Below are 20,824 nucleotides of genomic sequence, written 5' to 3'. Positions count from 1 at the left end.
ATAGCATGCATGCTGTACTGAAACCAAGAAAAATAAAAGAGAATCTTAGAGGAAAAAAAGAAGCTGGAGAAAAATTGCAAATTTTCATAAGACAGGCAGAATATGCAGAAAATTTCAGTTTTTTTCCCACTATATTCATGGAAATCAATGGAATTATCCAAAAACCTGGAAAGTTGTTTACATTTTATAGCTTTCATAAAGGCATGCTCAATCGACTGAGTCCCAAGTTAAAACAGAAGAAAGAAAAAAGAAAGAACACCTCATGTCCACTGTCTTCTCCTTGCAACATAGTTGGGCCACTATCCATTTTTCTTGCTTTCCATTGAGCCACATAAAAGAATGAAGAATCTCAACTTTAGTCACCTGCAACCTTTCTTTGCCCTTTCCATTTTATCTAAAGATATGCTTCATAGATGATGCTTTCTTTTAGCTACAAGCCACTCAAGCTTGGGCACTAACAATCCCCCACCTATATTCTATTGCAATGGATAGCTGGGGAAGTTTTGAAAGGAACTGAGAAATCTCATCACATTTCAGCCATTCTTAAAGCCATAGTCCCTGTTCTCTTTCTCCTTTACTTTTCATAGTGCATTCTAACACATCCACTCCTGATATAAAGACCAGTCTTCAGCACACTTAATTTCCCTTCATGTACAAGAACAGCTGCAAGCACACATGGTTGTGCTTGTAGATAACCAGTCACAAAATGACACTAAAATCCCAAAAAATTATGCATGTTATAAATGGTGAAATTGTTTAATAATACCCTCTTCTGAATCATATGGAACAAACTTTACAATTGTCCTCATTGCACAATGGAAAGCATCTTCTTGGCCACAGAAAGGTCACCAGTTGGGGGGACCTTCCTTAAAGCTCTCTGTATTTGAATGGGTGGGTTGCCTCTGGGCCAGCCTGGGGAGAGAAATTTTAGTTGATGGGGCAAACACGTCTTCTTCTTGTGTATCCATTACACTCCAAATCAAAGGCTTGGCTTTTCTCATGGGAATCAGGAATCAGCATACTTTCAAGGCCAAAAGCAGCTTAAAATTAAAGTTCATGTGTGGTTGAACAAAGTTGTAGATCAGCAACTGATCCTTCTTCCACTTTAAATTGGACAAGTGAGAAAGTTCCCTATGTAAAGAAAGATAAAAAGATACCCATGTAAAGAATTCAATGAAGAAAAGTGCAATCTCTTGCCTTTTTGGAAGGCAATGCATGCTAATTCAATGTGAAGAACTTTAAATATGCTTTTACAAGCACTTATAAGCTATCAAAAGGAAGCTAAAACATTTTATTTTCCATATCCACTTTGAAGTGGTGGCATTTAGTAGTGTTTCCTAGAAATGCAGTTCCACCAGGTACATTATGAATCCACCACAATCCTCTGTTTTCTTTGTCTATACAATTAAAATTGATTATCTGATAAATAGAAAACATAGTATGTCCTTGATTCCCTATGTAAAGAAAGGAAAAGAGATGCCCATCTAAAGAATTCAATGAGGAAAGTGTGATATCATGCCCCTTTGGATGGCAATGCATGTTAATCCATGTGAAGAACTTTTACCATGTTTTTAACAGCATTTATAAGCCACCAAAAGGAAGGTAAAACATTTTTCTTTACCAAAGCACTTTGGAATGGTTGCATTTTGTAGTGTTTTATTGAAAAGCAGCTCCACCAGGAGCATGATGAACCCACAACAGTGTTCTTATTTTCTCTTTTTTTCCTTATATAATGAAAATTAATCGTTTGATGAATCGAAAAACAAACATGTTCTTGATTTTCCAGCATTATTACTAAGGTGTGCCCTTTATGAATGTTAACCATGATGATATTGGTGAACAAAATGTGCCTAGGCACATAATAAGATTCCTCTTGCATGAACTACATTCAAGAAGAATATTTTCTCAGGTTGCTGCATTTTGCTACAACCAATGTTAGCCAACATTACCAACATTTATTTTTTAATTTGATATTACGTCTGGATAAAAGTGCATTATGTATCTTATTCTAATTGCTCCAATTTTTTAACTTGACAGATTTTAATTTTGAGCATCAGAAGAGCATCTGTCGGAGTCATTCTCAACAATCCCTTTTTCCAAATTAATCAGTACTTGAAGATTTTCTTAGAAAATGATGTGTGTTTTGGGGAAAAGGTTTCAAGTCAGCCATACAATTCAACTGAGGAAAACCAAATCCAACCTCATCACTGCATGTACCATCATGCCATCAAAGGAAGCAACCAAAAGAACAAAAAGCAATTGCTGGTTTCCAGTTGATATCACACCAAGCATGAATGCAGATTTGGAGATGCAATGGATAACCAGTTTCATCTCAAAAAGGCTTCCTTTATATATATAAAAAATACAAACTCTTTTCAAAGCAGGTAATCCCTCTCTAGGTTAGAATAATTTGTGTTTTATTTTTCTTCCCATACTATTTTTTATTTTCCTATTTTTATTTTGATTTTTGTTCAGTACTTTTAACATAAATTTTCAAATATAACAGAAAATGATTTGGGATATTAATTTAGAAATTAGAAAAATCATTTGTTGAGAAAGTCTTACTTCTAAGATCATGTTTTAACCATGAATCACATGTTTTTATTTTTTTTACTTTGACAACCTCTTTTAGAAAGTTTTACATTTTTTTCTCTGTGTGCATGGCAAATACATACTGTATATTGCAATATAGATTTCAAATAAATTTAAACTTATTTAAGCTAGTGTTCCCCTGATCTTGAATTTGACAAGAACTCCAATAAAACTAGTTTCAGGTTTCCTCTCAGTTTATTCATGTAGCATTTCTGACAGTTTTCTTAATTCATACAGACTCATTAGCATAAATGCTTCAGCAATGAAGGAGATGATTTATATTTGACTCTCATTCTTGCAGTAGATTACTCATGAACTTTGGTTCAATGGACATCCTTACAAAAATACCATGATCACTAATTGGAATCCTGAACTCAATTCCATTATGAAAGCTCAGTCAGTCACAAAGAACTTCTTCAAACATAATCCTACTATGCCACAAAGTAATTCTAAGAAATGGAAATCAATAAGGACATCAATTCAGAAAGCATAGAAATAACAAAGTAGAATATTTACATTAACACTATATTATTGCAATATACAATTTACAACATACATATGGTAATTGAAAATTATTCCTTCATGTATAGTTATGTTCTTATGTAGCTATAATTTCAACCTTATGTACATGATATCAACTTTCCGGTATTTCCAAATAATCAATATTATGTTACTGATTAGCATGCTGTACTGCTTAGAGACTTGCAAGGTACCAAAAAAGTCAAAAACTAAAAAGAGAATAGAAAAGGACAATACTTTATTGACAGCAATTTAATCTATCTCCAATATGATGTGATCCAATAAGCATATGTGCTGTGACAGAAGTGACAGATGAATACAGAGGCAACTATATAATTAGTGAAGGGATATTAAAACACATATGATAATATAAATTTGATCCCTCTTGTATACCTATGTTCTTATGAGAATGCAATCACAAATTTACATGCATGATATCAACTTTCTGATTTCCATGTTGTACTATTGTTTAGAGGTTTGCAGAGATACTAGACAAATCTATAACAAAGAGAAGAGAAAAGGATGGCCCATTCAAGCTAATGTTTAGGTGATCAGGTGAGTAAATCCCCAAGTTGAATACTTATAAGATATTAAAAATGATCCAAATCAGCAAAATAAATACAAATTTAGTGGCAGATAAACTTTGAAGGAAAGGACTCACTTCAGTGAAATTAGAGTATGGAAGAATTGTGGGATGAGTCTCTCCGTCTTTCCTGTATGGCTCTGTCAAACTTGGAGTACAGATCAAACCTGTATACCTATGTTCTTATGAGAATGAAATCACAAATTTACATGCATGATATCAACTTTCTGAATTCCATGTTGTACTACTGTTTAGACTTTAGAGGCTTGCAGAGATACTAGACAAATCTATAACAAAGAGAAGAGTAAAGGATGGCTCATTCAAGCTAATGTTTAGGTGATCAGGTGAGTAAATCCCCAAGTTGAATACTTATAAGATATTAAAAATGATCCAAATCAGCAAAATAAATACAAATTTATTGGCAGATAAACTTTGATTGAAAGGACTCACTTCAGTGAAATTAGAGTATGGCAGAATTGTGGGACGAGTCTCTCCGTCTTTTCTGTATGGCTCTGTCAAACTTGGAGTACAGATCAAACCTGCATCTGCAAGAGTTTTGCCACTTCACCTGAAAGAGTACATGTTAAATTTCAACCAACAGAATCATTGGAATTTATTTCACTAATGCTATGGCAAAAAGATGAAGCCTGTCCCACATTATTAATAACAGGAGTATGCCTTAATTTTACCATCAAGTACATAAGCAGGTTTTCCTCTGGAATGCAGATCTCAACTCAATGAACATGTTAAAGGGCTTTTCCTTGGATAGAACAAATTCTTGATAATTTAGAAGTAAACATTGGAAGCACTAACTAGTTAATTTTGGGTGCATTATATGAATCCTAATATCAAGTTTTTGCATGCCAAGAAACTTCAAGACACGAAATTATGAGAACAAAAATGTCTGTCTATTAGTGTTTGCCGCAATTCACTATCTGATCCATCTTTAACTCTCTTCAACTCCAGGAAGTTAGTATCAGATCTTAGGTAACTAAAAGAATAGATTGTCTCAAGGGTGAGCACAGAACCACGGTAATAAAGAAAACAATTCCATCTTACTTATATAGTTTCAAAGACAACTTGTATCAATGTTCGACATTTGTTATAGATCTTTTCCCATCACTGAGCTTAGTTTCAGAACAAAATGGATAATGTAGCAAAAATCAGCATTCAACAGATGGAGGAAATGTGACACAGCCTAGATTTAGCAAAGATTTAAAAGGCATGAAATCCATAGACAAATCAGACCTCGATGATCTTAGGACAATCAATTATGTCACCAAACTCTACTGGTCACATTTCATAGTCCAGTATAAAATTTGATGTTTCTTAGGTCACGATTTGGTGTGAAGCTGTTGGTGATACCAGAGATCAATTTCTTCCATCACCTGGTGGATATTTGGAAAACCACATCTGTGAAAGTTCAATCATATTTAAGCTTTCAGTAGAGGAAGCATTGTAGGTTGGTGATAATTGATTCACAAAATGTTGTGATATTATGGTGTACTTGAGCTAGTCCATCTTTGTGTTTTTTTCCACCCTTTACTACGACCATGCTTACACAGTTACCATTTTCTTCCTCTACAGACTATCTTATGCTATGTTTGGCGTAAGATTATCGAAATACAAACCAAAACTTCTTAATTACTTTAGTTAGTTGCACAAGTTTGAATCCATCCTTCCCAAGAATATTTGTTCTTTCATACATGTATGACACTCTGCCATATAGTAATGAGGATTAAAGCATGCATCTGACCATATCTAAGGTTGATTATACTAAGACAACTAGATGTTGGATTTTGGAACCTGATTTCTTATGAGATGATCTGTAATACCAGTTGTTGTTTTCCAATGCAAATGAAAGATTATTGAATATTGGTGCTTCCCCGCTTCAAGAGCACATCTTTCATTTGCACATCAAAATTTCAGGAGTTGAGGTTGGCGAAGAACAGAAAAGGTTGAAAAAAAATGAATTAGAAGAAAAGGAATAAGAAAAATAAGAAGATTAAAAGAAGAAGAAAATGATGATGATAAGAAAGAAGAAGAAGAAGAATAAGGAGATGAGGATTGGAAGAAGAAGAATTACGTTAATTAGAGAAATAAGAAGAGTAAAACGAAGAAGAGGAGCCAACTTTATACAAGTAATACAGCCAGGAAGTACTCATTGGCTTCTGTTTCAGTGACAGTTCCTAATTCACTTCGATTATGCAACTAGTGGTTGTCTTCATCCAATGCAGTATGATGCCAAAACTATCAGCCGAGCTCACTGTCAAACTAAAGGCCTCCTCTCCCTAAAACAAAAGAACCTCCCTTTTAGTCCTTTTTCTTCGAGCATTTGATGGGAACTGTGCCTTTTGTCAAGGAAGGTGTCCTCGAAAATAGAATTGAAGGATAAAGAGAAGACGCTAGAAGAAAAAGAAGAGATCAGAGGAGAAATAAAAATATAGAGAAAGTCTAGAATAAAGAATATAATTAACTAATACTTGATCAACTCATAAGTTGTAAAGAAGACAAAAACACCATCTATGCAGCTAAAGCTCCTACCTACCTAACAGAAAGTAAGTTTTGGTATCTAAATGCATGATCTCATCATTCTTGCCTGTGTGCAGAGAAGACAAAGTTGCTTTAAAGCTTAAGGTTTAAACCTTCTATCAAATTTGAGTATAAACTTGCATTTACTAATTCATAGTGATTTTCCAATAAGATAAATTCAAAAAAGATGCAAAAGAGATGCTGATGTTGATGCTGGCACTTTCATGCCGTAGATCTTGAAGAGGTGGTGACATCAAAGGAACTAAAGATACTCTTAGAAGATAACATAATATATGTGCCTACAGATATCACGGCATGTGATAAACATACAAGAAGGATTTGCTATTGAGCAATGTGCCTCTGTGGAATACATGTTGTGAATGTAAACAAGCAGGCAAGAAGAAGTGCTCTTTGTTCCCTTCCAACAATAATAAAGATTCAATATATGACCTACCTTTTTTCTCTACGATTCACCAAAATTTAAGTTGATGCTTATCACCAAATTATATAGCTGACTTTTAACATTTCTTATCACTTTGTCTCTTTCAATGGTTGATCATTTCAACTATCGCTTTCCATCCATTTCCTTATCTCGATACACTATTATTTTTCTTTGTGGCTTTGTTCAACACCTTGGTTGCTGAATAGCTGTAGATTAAGACTTGCAGGCCTGAAACTGAGTTCATTAAATTGGAAAGAAGAAAGCATGTGGTGGAAGCCACTGTAGACATACCAGAAAAGAAGGAAAGGTTGATTGGGAGATCCATAGAATTCTAAATTATTTCGGCTTCTTCATTTGGCACTCATTTTCTGACTTGTGCCAGTCAAAGAATATCAACACCAGCTTCAATATCCTAAGAATGAACACTAAATGCTTCTATTTCATAAACAGTTTGCAGTTCATGGTTTGACCTAATATTTTCAAACGTATGACCAGTTTCAGCAAAAGACTAATGATCCAGAAAATGAAAATTATCATACTGAATAAACTCATCAAATCATGTTAAATGCTTCATGCCCTTGGACAAATCTTAATATGCGGCTTTAGTATCTATTGCAGTATATGCATACAGATAACAATCCTTGTCTATCCTAATAATAAACTGTTTTACATGGATTAATGAAAGAATACATAAAGAACAATACACAAATATGGCAGGTGAAGGACTAAAACTTCTGATGCAAAATATTTGGAATGAAGTCATATACAGTGGCAGTGTGGATCTGAAAGAGCCTTGCAGGCAGGAAAAATCTTGGTTGTGGCATGTGCACTTGCGATAACGGCTTCAGGATACAAGTTCTTTGACATGAACATTAACACAGGACCGCCTGCAGACTTCACCTAATTCAAATCATCAGGGGCTGTCCTGATCGTAGAGGCATGATTTGTGTCAATTTGAAGGATATGGAATGAGTAATGTTTCCCAAGTAAAAATAGACTCCACCAGTCTTCTTTCATTGGAAACTAGTACAGATTTAAGAAATGAAGAACGTGATTTTCGCCAAAGTCTGGGATGGGTGCAACATTCCTTTTTATCCTCCTAGCTGTTGATTGCTTTGTTCTTGTAGTTCCATCTGATACCTTGAGTGATGCAGCTCATGAATATTTCCGGAACATTTCCGTAATATGAGTAAGTTGTGATAAATGAAGACAGTGTCGCTGGTGAGATCCCAAGCACAACTGGTGCAGAGATATTCTCAAGTCGTTTTCTATGCAGTCATCCATGTGTATAACCTTTTCATCTCTTATCGATAGGTCAAGTTATTCACATTCTTCATTTGAGTGATTAAACCTCAATTTCAAGTAGCTACCATCAGGCCCATCAGGTTGACTTACCAATAGCAACCCGCAGGAAGAATGGATCATTTGACTATGTATGCTATCTCTTCAAATTAACCACGTGTTTCGTCGCATTCAATTTGGCAGCAGTGAACTGATTTTATTTTAGTGTAGATTGATTTTTCAATGAGAGGGAGTCCAGAAGAGAACCGCATGATGAAACATTGCAGGCATAATTCTGGCAGAAGGCTGGTGAAGGAAGTCCTGGAATTCCTTCTACTGCTGGACCTGGCTTCCACTGTGGTACAAGTGAAGCAACCTCTCCATCAATCATATCTGCTATTATAGTCACATCATACTCTGTAATATCTAACTCTGCTACCATCTCGGTGGCGACACTCATTGAAGTATCAGCTTCAATGTCAAAGAGGAAATAAACGTTTCGTGCATGACCTGCAAAACAAATCGTAAGACTTGGTTTCCTCAAATCTTTTATATCAAAGAATCAATACAAGAAAAATTACACTATTACCATCTTTGTCTGAAATCCTTAGCCTCAAGAAGATGATCCCGTCTTCTCTTCTATTTCCTTCTATTGTAATGTCCACATTAACAGGACTCGCATCTTCGTGACTGTGGAAGATGTCTGCTCTCTGCACTCTAACATTGGTGGCATCATAGCCCCAGCTATTCTCCAATTCCATCTCATGGCAAAGACTGTTTGCATGCTCATTAGCAGTCAAGGAGCATTTAACTTGAATAAATTCAAGGGAAGGTTTCCTCATAATATGACCGATACTGCTGACGTTTCCTTCAACATAATGAAAACCAAAATCATCGACTTGAAGAAAAGCATCATTAAGCAGATCCCTGGCAGAAAACCTTTCAGATGCTGCGGCAAGACATTTTTCAACAAATTGCCTTACCCCAGGGTCCTTCACTCTATACAAAGCTTCAGGTTTGGTTCTCTAGAGGTAAAATGAAGGCTATCCTTACTGATACAATAAACATAACAAGAAAGCATTACAATTAGTCTTGAATATTGAGATTTCTTACAGAGATAACTTTCTTGTATATCTGCACAGGGTGGGCGCATTCGCTGTAAGGGTACTCGAAAGTGACCATTTCCAAGACGCACATCCCAAACGAGTATATGTCCACTAGTTCATTGTATTCCTCCTCATATACCTCTGGAGCCATGAACTCTGGTGTTCCTGCCGACAATTCAAATTACCAATAAGAAATGGATGCTCATCATGATAGAACAGGCAGAAGATCGATGGGTGAAATCTGCAAAACTCTTTGAAGTTTATAATTGGTGTCTACGGCGACCATACCAACACAACGGACAGCAGGTGAATTCTGGAGTATAACAGCTAGGCCGAGATCACCGATCTTGACCTCACCTTGGTTCCCATTAATGAAGATGTTGTCACACTTGAGGTCCCTGTGGATGATAGGGGGGTCATGGCTGTGGAGGTAGCGAAGGCCACTAAGGATCTGCCTACACCAATGCTTTATTGCCCTGATATTAACCCTTCTGTGCTTTTGCGTATACCTATATATCCACACATTTCTTACATGATTACAAGAAAATGTACAACAGTCCATGAAAAAGTTCACAAGAGTCTTTCATCAAAGATCTTGCTGAAATAAAATAGCAGAAGGAACATATCAGCTTACTGCCTGAGAGTGCCAGAGGAGAACAACTCAGTAACAAAATTGATGTTCGAGTGGCAGGTGTCCAACCAAGAGGCATAAGACCTCATAATGTTCTGGTGCTTCAAAGTCTTGAGAAGGTGGATCTCACAATAAAGCCTCTCCAGGTTGTCAGGGCTCTTCAGGAAATCATGGAGCTGCACTTGGTTCCAGGCAACCTCAGTACCTTCATACTCATCAAAAGCCCTATAACTGGCATCACATTACATGAAATCAAAGAAGGAAAAAAATAGTAATTAGCTCCTTAAATGAACAAAGAAATTCAATATATTGAGCATGTGGAGCAACAGGTGAAAGTGTTCATACACTGTCTTTGAAGCTCCCCTGCCAAGGATGTCATTGTACTACAGAGAAGAAGAGAAAGAAACCAAACAAAAAGATGAGCACTGCTCCAATAAGCATTAACTGAAAACTGAAGGAGTTGGAAGTGCAAGTACTCTGCCATATCTTCCAGTGGGATCAACCTCCACAAATTCTGAGTGATGTGGTTCTTGGACTTCAACACCCATCATTCTGTGGAGGACCATGAAGGGGAGCAAGAAGGCAAGTGTAGCCAGGCACAGATGGAAACACTTGGTCTTTGGCACCTAGAAGGAGATTGGAGGGGAGAAGTGGGAATTATAGGCAGAGTAGTTGAAGGATGATGGGAGATTGGAACCATGAAATCCAACTTCTAGACACAGACATGCTTACTAAATAAAGATTTGGATTGAAGGGATGGATGGGGGATTTTGGGAATAGCTTTGGGGAGTTTCACATAAACAATAATATTAATTTTTTTGTAGCTGAACAACAAAGCTGTTTCATAATATCATCTCAATGGGGAGTGGAGAATAAGAACAGATGAAGAGTCCAACCTTTAAATCACATCATTCTTATATTATATTATATTATATGAAATTATAAAAATATAAATTTTGATTAATATATTAATTAGATTAATTTTATCATCCAATTTATGAGATTGGATTCTTCCACATTGTTATTATATAGTTAAGAATTTTAAGCTTTCAATTTTGAACTATTTAAATATTATTTTTAAAAAAATAAATAAAGAAAGAAATTAACTAATTCAAGCCTTCAATTTTATGTTTTTGAAGGCTTCCTCAAGGAGTTTATCTCCACCATGATAGAAAGAGATGACCAGAATAAATCATGTAATGAACAAGCTATCTTGATGAAGAATTAATGGTATACTCCCCAACATGTGGCAACCTTGACTCTTGAGATAACTTTGTCAGACATTTCTCTCACTACCATAAATATGTTTGTGTTGTTATGGAAATTTGGGTACATGTAAATCTCAATGCCACAAAGCATCATTAAGTGGGTTGAAAGAGTGAAGTCTCTCCCAATGAGTCTCCAAAGTACTGTATTATATATCATGTTCTTTTTGTGTGCATCAATCTCTTTGACAAGTGCAGGTGGTGCAAGTTTTCCACTCATGCAAGGTGTTCTCTTTTGTAGATAGACTATGCCAAACTTATCAGCTCAATTTTATTGGTTTCATATGGACCAAGTAATTTTTTTCATTTTATTTTTATATTAATTCACATCCAATGTTCTTCCTCAATTCAACAATAATTTATTTCCCAAATAATATACATAATGAATGAAAATTCGAAATCGGACCGACGACAACAACGATGACCGATGAAAGAAAAGAAAAATTGATATCACTTTTTTTCACCCATTATATCATATCATGAAAAAAATAATATAAATATCATGTAAATAATATTTTTAGTATTTTAGTGACATAACAACTAAAGGGGATGCTAACTATATTAAGATGGGAAAAAACGAATTTTTTTTTGTTTTCTTGGGATAATTAACTTGAGTTGGATGTAGCTGAGATATGAAGGGGTGGAAGAGGAAGAGTGAGGGGGATTGTTGGAATGAGACAGAAAGGCACATTGTGTGCATGCTTTGATCACCCAAAAGCAAGGGAAACACCACGACAATTTTGCCTTCTTCCTTCCCTACCAATTTGCCGGTGTTGATTGACTTATCTTTATTGGTGTCAGACAGACAGAGAGAGAGAGAGAGAGAGAGAGAGAGAGAGAGAGAGAGAGAGACAGACAGACAGATTCTGATCAATGGATTCTTGTGTTCCACATTCTATTTCCTTTCTCTTCTGGTAGACACCCATAAGTTGCATGCTTCCTTCGAACCTCATCACTATTCTAAAAATACCAAGGAAAAAAAGGTCAACAAGGTGTAGGTCATGCCACCTTCTTAGAAGTCAAAGAAAACATGGCATTGAACTTCCTCTATATGAGATGGTGCCAATTGATTGTAGTCATCAGCAACATGTCAATTTCGCCAGCAGCGTTTGACTTTGCACAGTATGTTTAGTACTGGCATTAATTAGGCCTAACCAATTTGATTAATCACCTTCTTCTCGACTAACAATAGGGTCATGTTTGAGTTTTCAAGCTTATTTATTAATGCTTTCGGAGATAACAGGATGAAACAATATAAACCATAGATCCTAAATCTGATATAATCATATTTGGTCACATGTATATTGTTAGCGAATTAGAAGGATGACATGTGCATATGATATCGATTCAACGCATCATCAACATGATTTAAAACTATTTTACAAAATTTATGAATGTAGTATATAGTTGGATGATACGAAAAATGAAATCTCCTCCCCATTTAAAAGGTTTTTTTAACTTTCATTGTATCATATCATTTTTTAGCTTTGTGCTTTCTAATTCTCTATTTTCAATTATTTTCTCATCTCGAGTTTTTTTTATCCTGTTTTTGGAGTATGTGCTATATTGAATCTAACCTCGCATTAGAAGTTCTTTCGATATTGAAAAAGAATAACATTTCCCTCTTCAACCTTCGTAAATTTACAAAAGAAATACTCAGAAATTTTCATACCACATAGCAAGATCTTAGATGCAATCAATTCTTAATTTTCAAGGTTCCTTCTTTTTCAACAGCATTTGAAGTTACTTCTCATGTTCATATGAAATTGATCAGATCTTCAGAAACTAGAAGTGTTAGAGAGAGAGAGAGAATGGTTATCATATAATGTAAGAAAACTAATGCAAGAAACGAGATATGTTATCTGATACCTTTGTTGCTTTGATTTGGCATCTAAGTAAAAGTTATAATCTTATGTTCCTATGAGATTGATCAGATCTTCATGAACTGGAAAAGAGAGAGAGAGAGAGAGAGAGAGAGAGAGAGAGAGAGAGGTCATCACATAATGGAAATAACTATAAGATGTGAGATATGTTATTTAACGCCATTTTTCTTTAAAGTTGGCATTTTATGTAGCTGAAGTTTAGTTTATATTTCTATGATATATTAGATAGTAGAAACTGGAAATGTGTGTGCATGAGAGAGAGAGAGAGAGAGAGAGAGTTCATACTGTTGCTGTCAAGCTAAACTCAGTGCAAATGGATCCATATGTTACTCTTGAGATGGATATGGATCACATTGCATTGTTGTAGCTGAGCTGCATCTTGAATTGGGCCTGCAATTCTGATCTATTCTTTTACCAGTCCACTGTACCAAGAAAAATGAAGCATTATTGTTGAAATGATAGAAAGATATTTCTATCAGAGTCTCTAATTCAATAGCATTCCATTAAAAATTTAAGAAGCAAAATTGGAAGGAATGGTTTAAGACGATCAAATGCGGTAACCTATAATTACATCAAAATCTTTCTACAACAGCTATATGAAAAGAATTATAGAGAAACAATATAAACAAAGGAAATATTGATAGATAGACTATATTACCTCTTCGCATTAGTAAAATGTAGGAGAGAAATAAGGAGAAGAAAATAAAAAAAATATTAAATAACATGTAAATATAAAACTTGTTTTTGGCATTTCCTATTTATTTCCGACAATCGTTTGTGTGATGAGTTAATAAAGAAGAAACAAATATGAAACATAAAAAAGAAAAGGTCATAAAGGAATGTCCAAGAAAACCATTACATGAAATCTTCTACATCTTTCAGAGACATTTTAAGTGTTTTTTTTTTACCTCAAAACCATTATACCCACTTCATATATGCACAGTTCTGATAATATTTTATATTACTTATTAGTGATGAGAGAAAAAAATAGATAAGTAATATAAAAATTCAAATTTCATAGTGATGAAAATAGGGGGACAAAATTTTCTTTTCTTATTTTTTGACAATATCAGTGACAATGACAGTGTTTATGTGTCACCAAAAATCCAGGATTGGTCTATTTCTCTATAGTGTTTGCCCTAATTCATCTGAAACTTAACAGTGATGGCCAAAGTAGAACTAAGTGGCCAATAGCTGGAGTCATTCCAAAGCTGAAATCACATCCACAATGGCATACTCACAAAGAAATAAAGCAGCTAATGTTCTTTAGTCCACAGCCTCTTTACATGTGCTTGGAGGTCCCATAATGCTGTCAGATCCAACGTTGTTTTTGGTGTGTGTCTCAACACCAAAGAACATGCAGTGGGTCTATAGGTACTTTTACAAGGAGACTTTGGATTGAGAAGAAGGCCGATGAGGAATTTAGGTTGATAGATCAAAGAATTCTTCTGCTTAAGATGAGGGATTGTGACTCTCTCATCTTTTCACTCTCTTTCCAATCACAAAGGAATTGATCCACTCATGATTCTCCAAAACCATCTGTATATATTCCTTCATTTTTTTGTATATAGGCTCGACTCTATATTAATACTCGATATTGCCCATTAGCTTGTGTAAACTATATAGCTCTTGCAGTAATTGGTCGGCATTTAATGGCACAAAATATTTGGTCATTTTTAGCTTTTATTATTAGTTATACTTTGGTCGAATTTTGAACAAAGATCCTAACTTTTGAGTTTTTATTGATAAATCTCTTGATATGAGATATATTATCAATTAATCATTTAATATATCATCATCATATCATGCCCAATGAAAAAGGATAAGATGAATCATTATTTATAATTGAGAGTATCCTTCTCATCGAAAGATAATCACATATTTCTTTTATGATCAAGTATAAAAGCTTTTTTTTAATATAAAAAAATGAAAAACTTCTCTTAGCTATTTATATATGTACTTACATACCTTAAGTTACTGATTTAAATATCAAAGAGACTGGGTCAGAAAATATTTTTCTAATCTTAATCTTCTAATATCTAAATAGTTCGTCACTTCTATCTCCGGAATATATAGAATAACTCTATGTATACAGGTCTAAATCATATCGGACTGATTAAGAAGTCAATGATATTTTCCTCCAATATCTCTCAATCCACAAGTATCTTTATTTTTAATATGATAAAAATATTATTATTGATAGTTGAAAGCCTTAATTTTTTAGTTTATGTGAAATCAGCTCAATCAATTTGATCTTAAATTAGTTTGATTTAAACCGATTTGGTATTAAGCGGGATTAATATAATATTTTTGAATAGGATTATAATATTTTAGATTCAATTAAATAAATTAGTTTTAAATATAACTATAGTATTCTTTTACTAACCTCATTCAGAAACCCCATTAATTATTAATTCAAATTCTTATAAATATTAATTATTAATTTTTTATATTTATTAAAGTTTCATAAATTATTTTATTTAAGAGTTCTCAAATGGCTTTGAATGAAAATTTTAAATATTTTGACATATTTGAAAATAAAATTAACCTTAAATTCAAACATATTAAAATGACCAGTTAAAATATTTCTTAATTTTACAATGATTTCATTGTTCAATCAAAGCACCATAACATTAGTAAAGTTTGGAGGTATTAGTAATATGAGAATTTAAATGATTTTGTATGAAAATTATGAAGGTCTTGACATATTTTAAAATAAATAGTATTAAAATTTCTATTTTCCCACCACTTTCTCTCTCTTATATTTATATTTAAATATTTTTTGAAAAAAGTATTATTATATTTATAATAATTTATTATGAAGGAATTATAACAAAAATAACAAGATATCATCCAATTATAATATTTTATATAATTACAATGTTTTTTATTCAGTAATTAAAGGCATTGTAGCTCCATTGAAAAACTATAAATCAAAATCACTATGACTCCTTATAAAAATACTATAAACAAAAAAAATATATATAATATAGATCGGTTTAATTCAAATTAGATTTTTGGTGTGAAACTATTTTTTAAGGGTATTTTGATATTTTTTTTAAAGGAAAAAAGGTTTTTTTGTTTTGAAAATATAGAAATGGGAGGCTTCTTATGGAAAACACTTTAAATATGAGGCTTCTATGAAATCGCCTTTATACTATTATTATATTTAAGATGGTATAATAAAACCATATGGGGAGTCTATTATTTATGAAGCCTTACAAAGTGCCACTGCCTTTTACTACTAGAAGAGTAGTCACACTACGGAGGAGCATCCCGTGTGCCCCGTTCTTCTTCCTCTCTCTCTCTCTCTCTCTCTCTCTCTCTCTGTCTCTCTGTCTCTCTGTCTCTCTTTCTCTCTCTGGTTCGGCCATGGTGAAGGTCATGGCAACGGCAATGGCGTTGGTGTTGGCGTTCCTTCTCGCCGCCGGCGTAGGGCTGTCGGAGGGTGCTGTCTACAAGGTTGGGGATGCCGCCGGATGGACCATCATGGGGAGCCCGAACTACACCGCCTGGGCGTTGTCCAAGAAATTCGAAGTGGGAGACACCATTGGTGAGTCCTCTTCTTTCTTTCTTCTTCCTGCCAAGTCGATTGCATGATGACCTGCAAACCTTTTATTGTTCCTGAGTTTTCTCTGGCTCAAGATGTCATTTTTCTTCGAGATTTAGTTTCGATTTAACAATCTTTTTGAAGTATCAGCTGGGAGACAACATTAACAACTTTGTATGATAACCTACAAAGCTTCTTTTTTCCTTCTTTCATGGTCCCTTTTTATTCTTTATGTTTTTAACTCAAGATTCCATGCATTTCTTCTCTCTTTCTTGTAGGTTTTTGATCTAAGGTTGGGTTAGCCAATGTTGTTGTCTTATTTTTACAAGTAGAAACTCATAAATACTTCTAAAATTTTGTTGGTTGATATATTATTACCATTTACTATGCTTAAAAGACAATAATACCAACTAAATCTTGCATTTTTGGGAAATGCAGTCTTGTCTTGCACTATTTCTCTCATTACCTTTCTCATACACCAAATTTGTACTAAAGAATGTGTTGGCCAGCCTTCCAACCTTTTTTGTTTTCTGATTTTCTCTACCTGAGTTCAATTTTTTTATTTGCCTCCTCAAGATATTATGTTTTCTTTGTTTTTTGGTTGATTCTTGGCATTGTAGAAATGTTTGAAAGAGTTCTTTGTGATCTACCTAAGGATTAATAGATTATGGAGTAAAACTAGGAATGAGAAGTGGACATTAGAGATATTAAATGGCAGATCAATAGCTTTGGGATTCTTCTATGTAGTCACATGCAGGCCAATTATGAAAGCGGAATGTGCGGCACCGCAGTTAATGGAGGAGCACACTACTCTTGCTTGCTGTCCTCCCTTCTCTTGTCCGTGAACTGAGGTGCTGTCAACTATAATTTTTCTTTGTTTCCCCCTCCTGTTTGCACAGATGTTGCAAGTGCAGTTTCATTCCACACTGAGATTGGTATCTTCTCCAACATGTTTACTGGAGAGAAAATTTCCTGATTTAAAGTACAATTTTTTGAGGATTAACAAATCTCACGGAGTTATTCTAGGAAGATGCACTGCTCATGATAAATCGAGTGTAGATCTAAAACTCATATTTTTACCTCACGCCACCGAAAGGATGTGTTGTAGATTGTTGGACAAGAAATGTTTCTCGGGTCAATCAACCACGTTTGAGCTCAAGTGTTCATATGTGTTGGCAGTGTTTGAGTACAACAAAAGCTTCCACAACGTGCTTGAGGTGAGCAAGGCCGACTACCACTCCTGCAATGCAGCATCGCCCATGGCCACATTTGCCACCGGTAATGACACCATCACGATCAAGACCAAGGGCCACCGCTACTTCATCTGTGGCATCCCTGGACACTGCAGCGGTGGCCAGAAGGTGGACATCAAGATCTCCAAGTCTGCCTCCTCTGCTGCCCCTTCCACCTCGCCCACCGCATCTCCTTCCCCCTCCCCTGCTGCCTCCACTCCCGGTGGTGGTAGTGGAGGCATCTCCACTCCGGCAGCTACCCCTGGAGCTAACAGCGGCACAAGAGCTCTTCCAGGGTTGATTGCTGTTGCTCTTTCTGTGTTTGCATCTGCTGCTGTCTCCGGTGGCCTTGCCATGAATTATTAGTCGTGAGACTGTGAGAGATAATAAGATTTGATTAGTTTGGTATTGAACCATATGGCAGGAGTTGTTCTTTCTTATGACCATGGCTAGTTTATTTGAGAACTTGTTAAAGGATCTATTGGATTTATTTGCATGGTTCCTAATATTATCAATGTCTGGCTACATGTTTTATTTGCATATATTTCCTCAGGTTGGCATTTGTGTGTCATGGCCAGTTAGAATTTATGACTGGGTGATGAGGATGACCCCAAGAAAAGCTTAGTCTTGGTGATCCAAAAACTATTCCTCATCTGCATGGTACTTAATTTGGTGGTGAGTTGGTGAGATCTTTAATTTGCTATATCTCATCTATTGATTTCTGCACTGTTCCTTTTCATGTCCTGTCCACCCATAGTAGTTCCAGTGAACTCTCTTCACTCATTTCCTGTCTCCTCATGTTGTGTGATGATTCAAGTGCCAACACTTCCTGCTGGTGTAACGCAAGATTTCATGTTCAGTTCCTTGGTGTTCATCTTTGGCATGCTGATCTATATTTTTCTGTGTACTGTTAGTGCCTGAATCTGTCAGTCATGTGGTAAATGTTGGATATATCTTGCAGCATTTATGGCATTGTTGGCTGGAATGGTCCTGTGCTTGTGTTCTTGAACTTTCTTTGGTTTGGACATATTCTAACTGCCTACACTCTGATGCAATTCACTGAAATATGAGATTAAATTAACAATTCATAAATCAAAACAAATACATGCTACATTCATAGTTAATCTTTCTTATCTCTGATACCAAATGATAAGACCTTAAAGTCTTATCGTAAAAGAAATAAAAGAAATGATAAGGTTCTGATACGAAATGTTAAGATCCTAAAGTCTTATCGTCGCTCTGATACCAATTGATAATACCCTAAGGTCTTATCGTGAAAGAAAGGGGGAAAAAATGGAATGATAATGATCGCTTCGAGGGGATCAACCTCCTTGATCGCTTCGAGGGGATCGGTCTCCTAGAGTTTGTCCACAGAGTGAAATAACATTTCATTGATTGGTTAATTGATTTAAAAAAATAATTACATCACTATGAGGACTCTTAATAATAAATAAATATTTAATAAATATCTATTCGATTCTAACTGAACTAAACAGGCTCTAAATAACTGAACTAAACAGACTCAATAAACATATGAGAATATATATATATATATATATATATATATATATATATATATATATATATATATATATATATATATATATATATATATATATATATATATATATATATATATATATATATATATATATATATATATAACAGGACAGCTATGCATAATAGCAACGCTATCTAACAAACAAAACACAACAAAATCAAGCAAGTGATACATACATATAGAGAGAGAAAATAGGACCACAGTGGCTAACAACAATGCTATCAAACAATCCAAATTAAGAGAGGGACAAACATACATGCATAGAGAGAGAGAGAGAGAGAGAGAGAGAGAGAGAGACTTATAACAGGACTATGTACTGTGGCTAACAATGATGTTTACCAAACAAACCACGTACAAACCAAAGCAAAGAAAAAGGCCAGCAGAACGCATCGACTTACATGTGAAAAGTCGTTGAGGTGGGGAATAAGTGTTGTGTGTTATATCATCATATTTTGAATAATGTAGTCAGATAACTTGTCTCTGGATATCTTTGTGTCACATCTCCTGTAATCATAATGTATGAGAGAGTATTTTTGATAGTCATATCAAATTTGCCATAGTGGAAATGTTTATCTTTTTTATAATTTATTATTATTATAACATAGTTAACTATCTTTAATATTTTGATTATTATATTTTAAAAAATTATATTGACATAGAATGAAACACTTAAGTCTATTTAAAAAAAAAAATTTAATATTTCAATTAATGATGACGGATGTTGTCAATAGTAATGAACGATGGTATCATTGGGAGTCATAGATAGTTGTGGTCAACCCATGAATGAATGATGTGCTGGTGATGCAAAATGCGATCTTTCATGTACAAATTCTAAGTAGAATTCATTTAACCTCAATTATCCATCCATTTTAAATAAGTAATAAATATCGAAAGTTGATTTGATCGAATCAAACAGAGACTCTATCAAAGCGAGCATTTATGATCAAATCAAATGATCCATCACCAAAATATGATAGATGTCTACCATCAATATCTTATCATCAAAACCTTGGATTGATGATGCTAATTTTTATTCGCGTGAATACATTTAATTGATGTATTTACGGCACCGCCACCACGTGCGCGCTGCTCGGTAGCGACGCCGTCTCCGGTCGCGGAGGCGAGGGAGACGGCATTCAGCTATTCCTCTGCTCTGTTCTCATCTCCTCCCAGAAATGCCTTTCTTTTACTGTGGATCTCTGTGTCCACTCCGGCCCGATCCGATCTGCAATCAAAGGATTCCTCGTCCTCTGTGATCAGTGAACAGTAAGCCGGAGGATCAAGAACAGTTAAAGAGGGAAAACGTAGTGTACACAAGGTCAGAACCATCCAATGTTGGAGATGGCAACACTGACATCGCACTCTTCTAATTCTTTTGGAAGCTGAGCACCATAGATTAAGCTGAGCACCAAAGTCCTCTCCCAGCACGTGATTAAGAATCTATAACCTTCTCCTCGCCATGTGAGACAGGGTTGTGAAGTGGGACAGGCATGCGGAATCGCCGCATGGAGCTCATGATCGCAGGCTTTTCCTATCCGCTTGTTCATGTTCTTTCTCTCGGAGTTGATGACAAGCCGAGTGGTCTCCCTGCGTCCATGGTGAAAGCTACGTGATTCTGACACGGCACGTATTGTTTTGAAGCCGACC

The 20,824-nt window shown here is 35.1% G+C and overlaps 1 protein-coding gene and 1 pseudogene across 1 annotated transcript; one reads left to right on the top strand and one right to left on the bottom strand.

Moving 5' to 3' along the window:
- Positions 1-264: 264 nt before the first annotated feature.
- LOC103989420 (probable serine/threonine-protein kinase WNK1) lies at positions 265-10,508 on the bottom strand (annotated as a pseudogene).
- Positions 10,509-16,079: 5,571 nt separating this feature from the next.
- LOC135641807 (mavicyanin-like) lies at positions 16,080-18,131 on the top strand. Its single transcript, XM_065157548.1, has 2 exons — positions 16,080-16,387; positions 17,564-18,131. The coding sequence occupies exons 1-2, from the start codon at positions 16,207-16,209 to the stop codon at positions 17,980-17,982; spliced, it is 600 nt and encodes a 199-aa protein (XP_065013620.1). The 5' UTR covers positions 16,080-16,206; the 3' UTR covers positions 17,983-18,131.
- The last annotated feature ends 2,693 nt before the right edge of the window (positions 18,132-20,824 follow it).

The sequence above is a fragment of the Musa acuminata genome, chromosome BXJ3-6 (assembly GCF_036884655.1).
Source record: "Musa acuminata AAA Group cultivar baxijiao chromosome BXJ3-6, Cavendish_Baxijiao_AAA, whole genome shotgun sequence".
NCBI classification, from domain to species: domain Eukaryota; kingdom Viridiplantae; phylum Streptophyta; class Magnoliopsida; order Zingiberales; family Musaceae; genus Musa; species Musa acuminata.
This window is presented reverse-complemented; position numbering and strand designations above follow the sequence as displayed.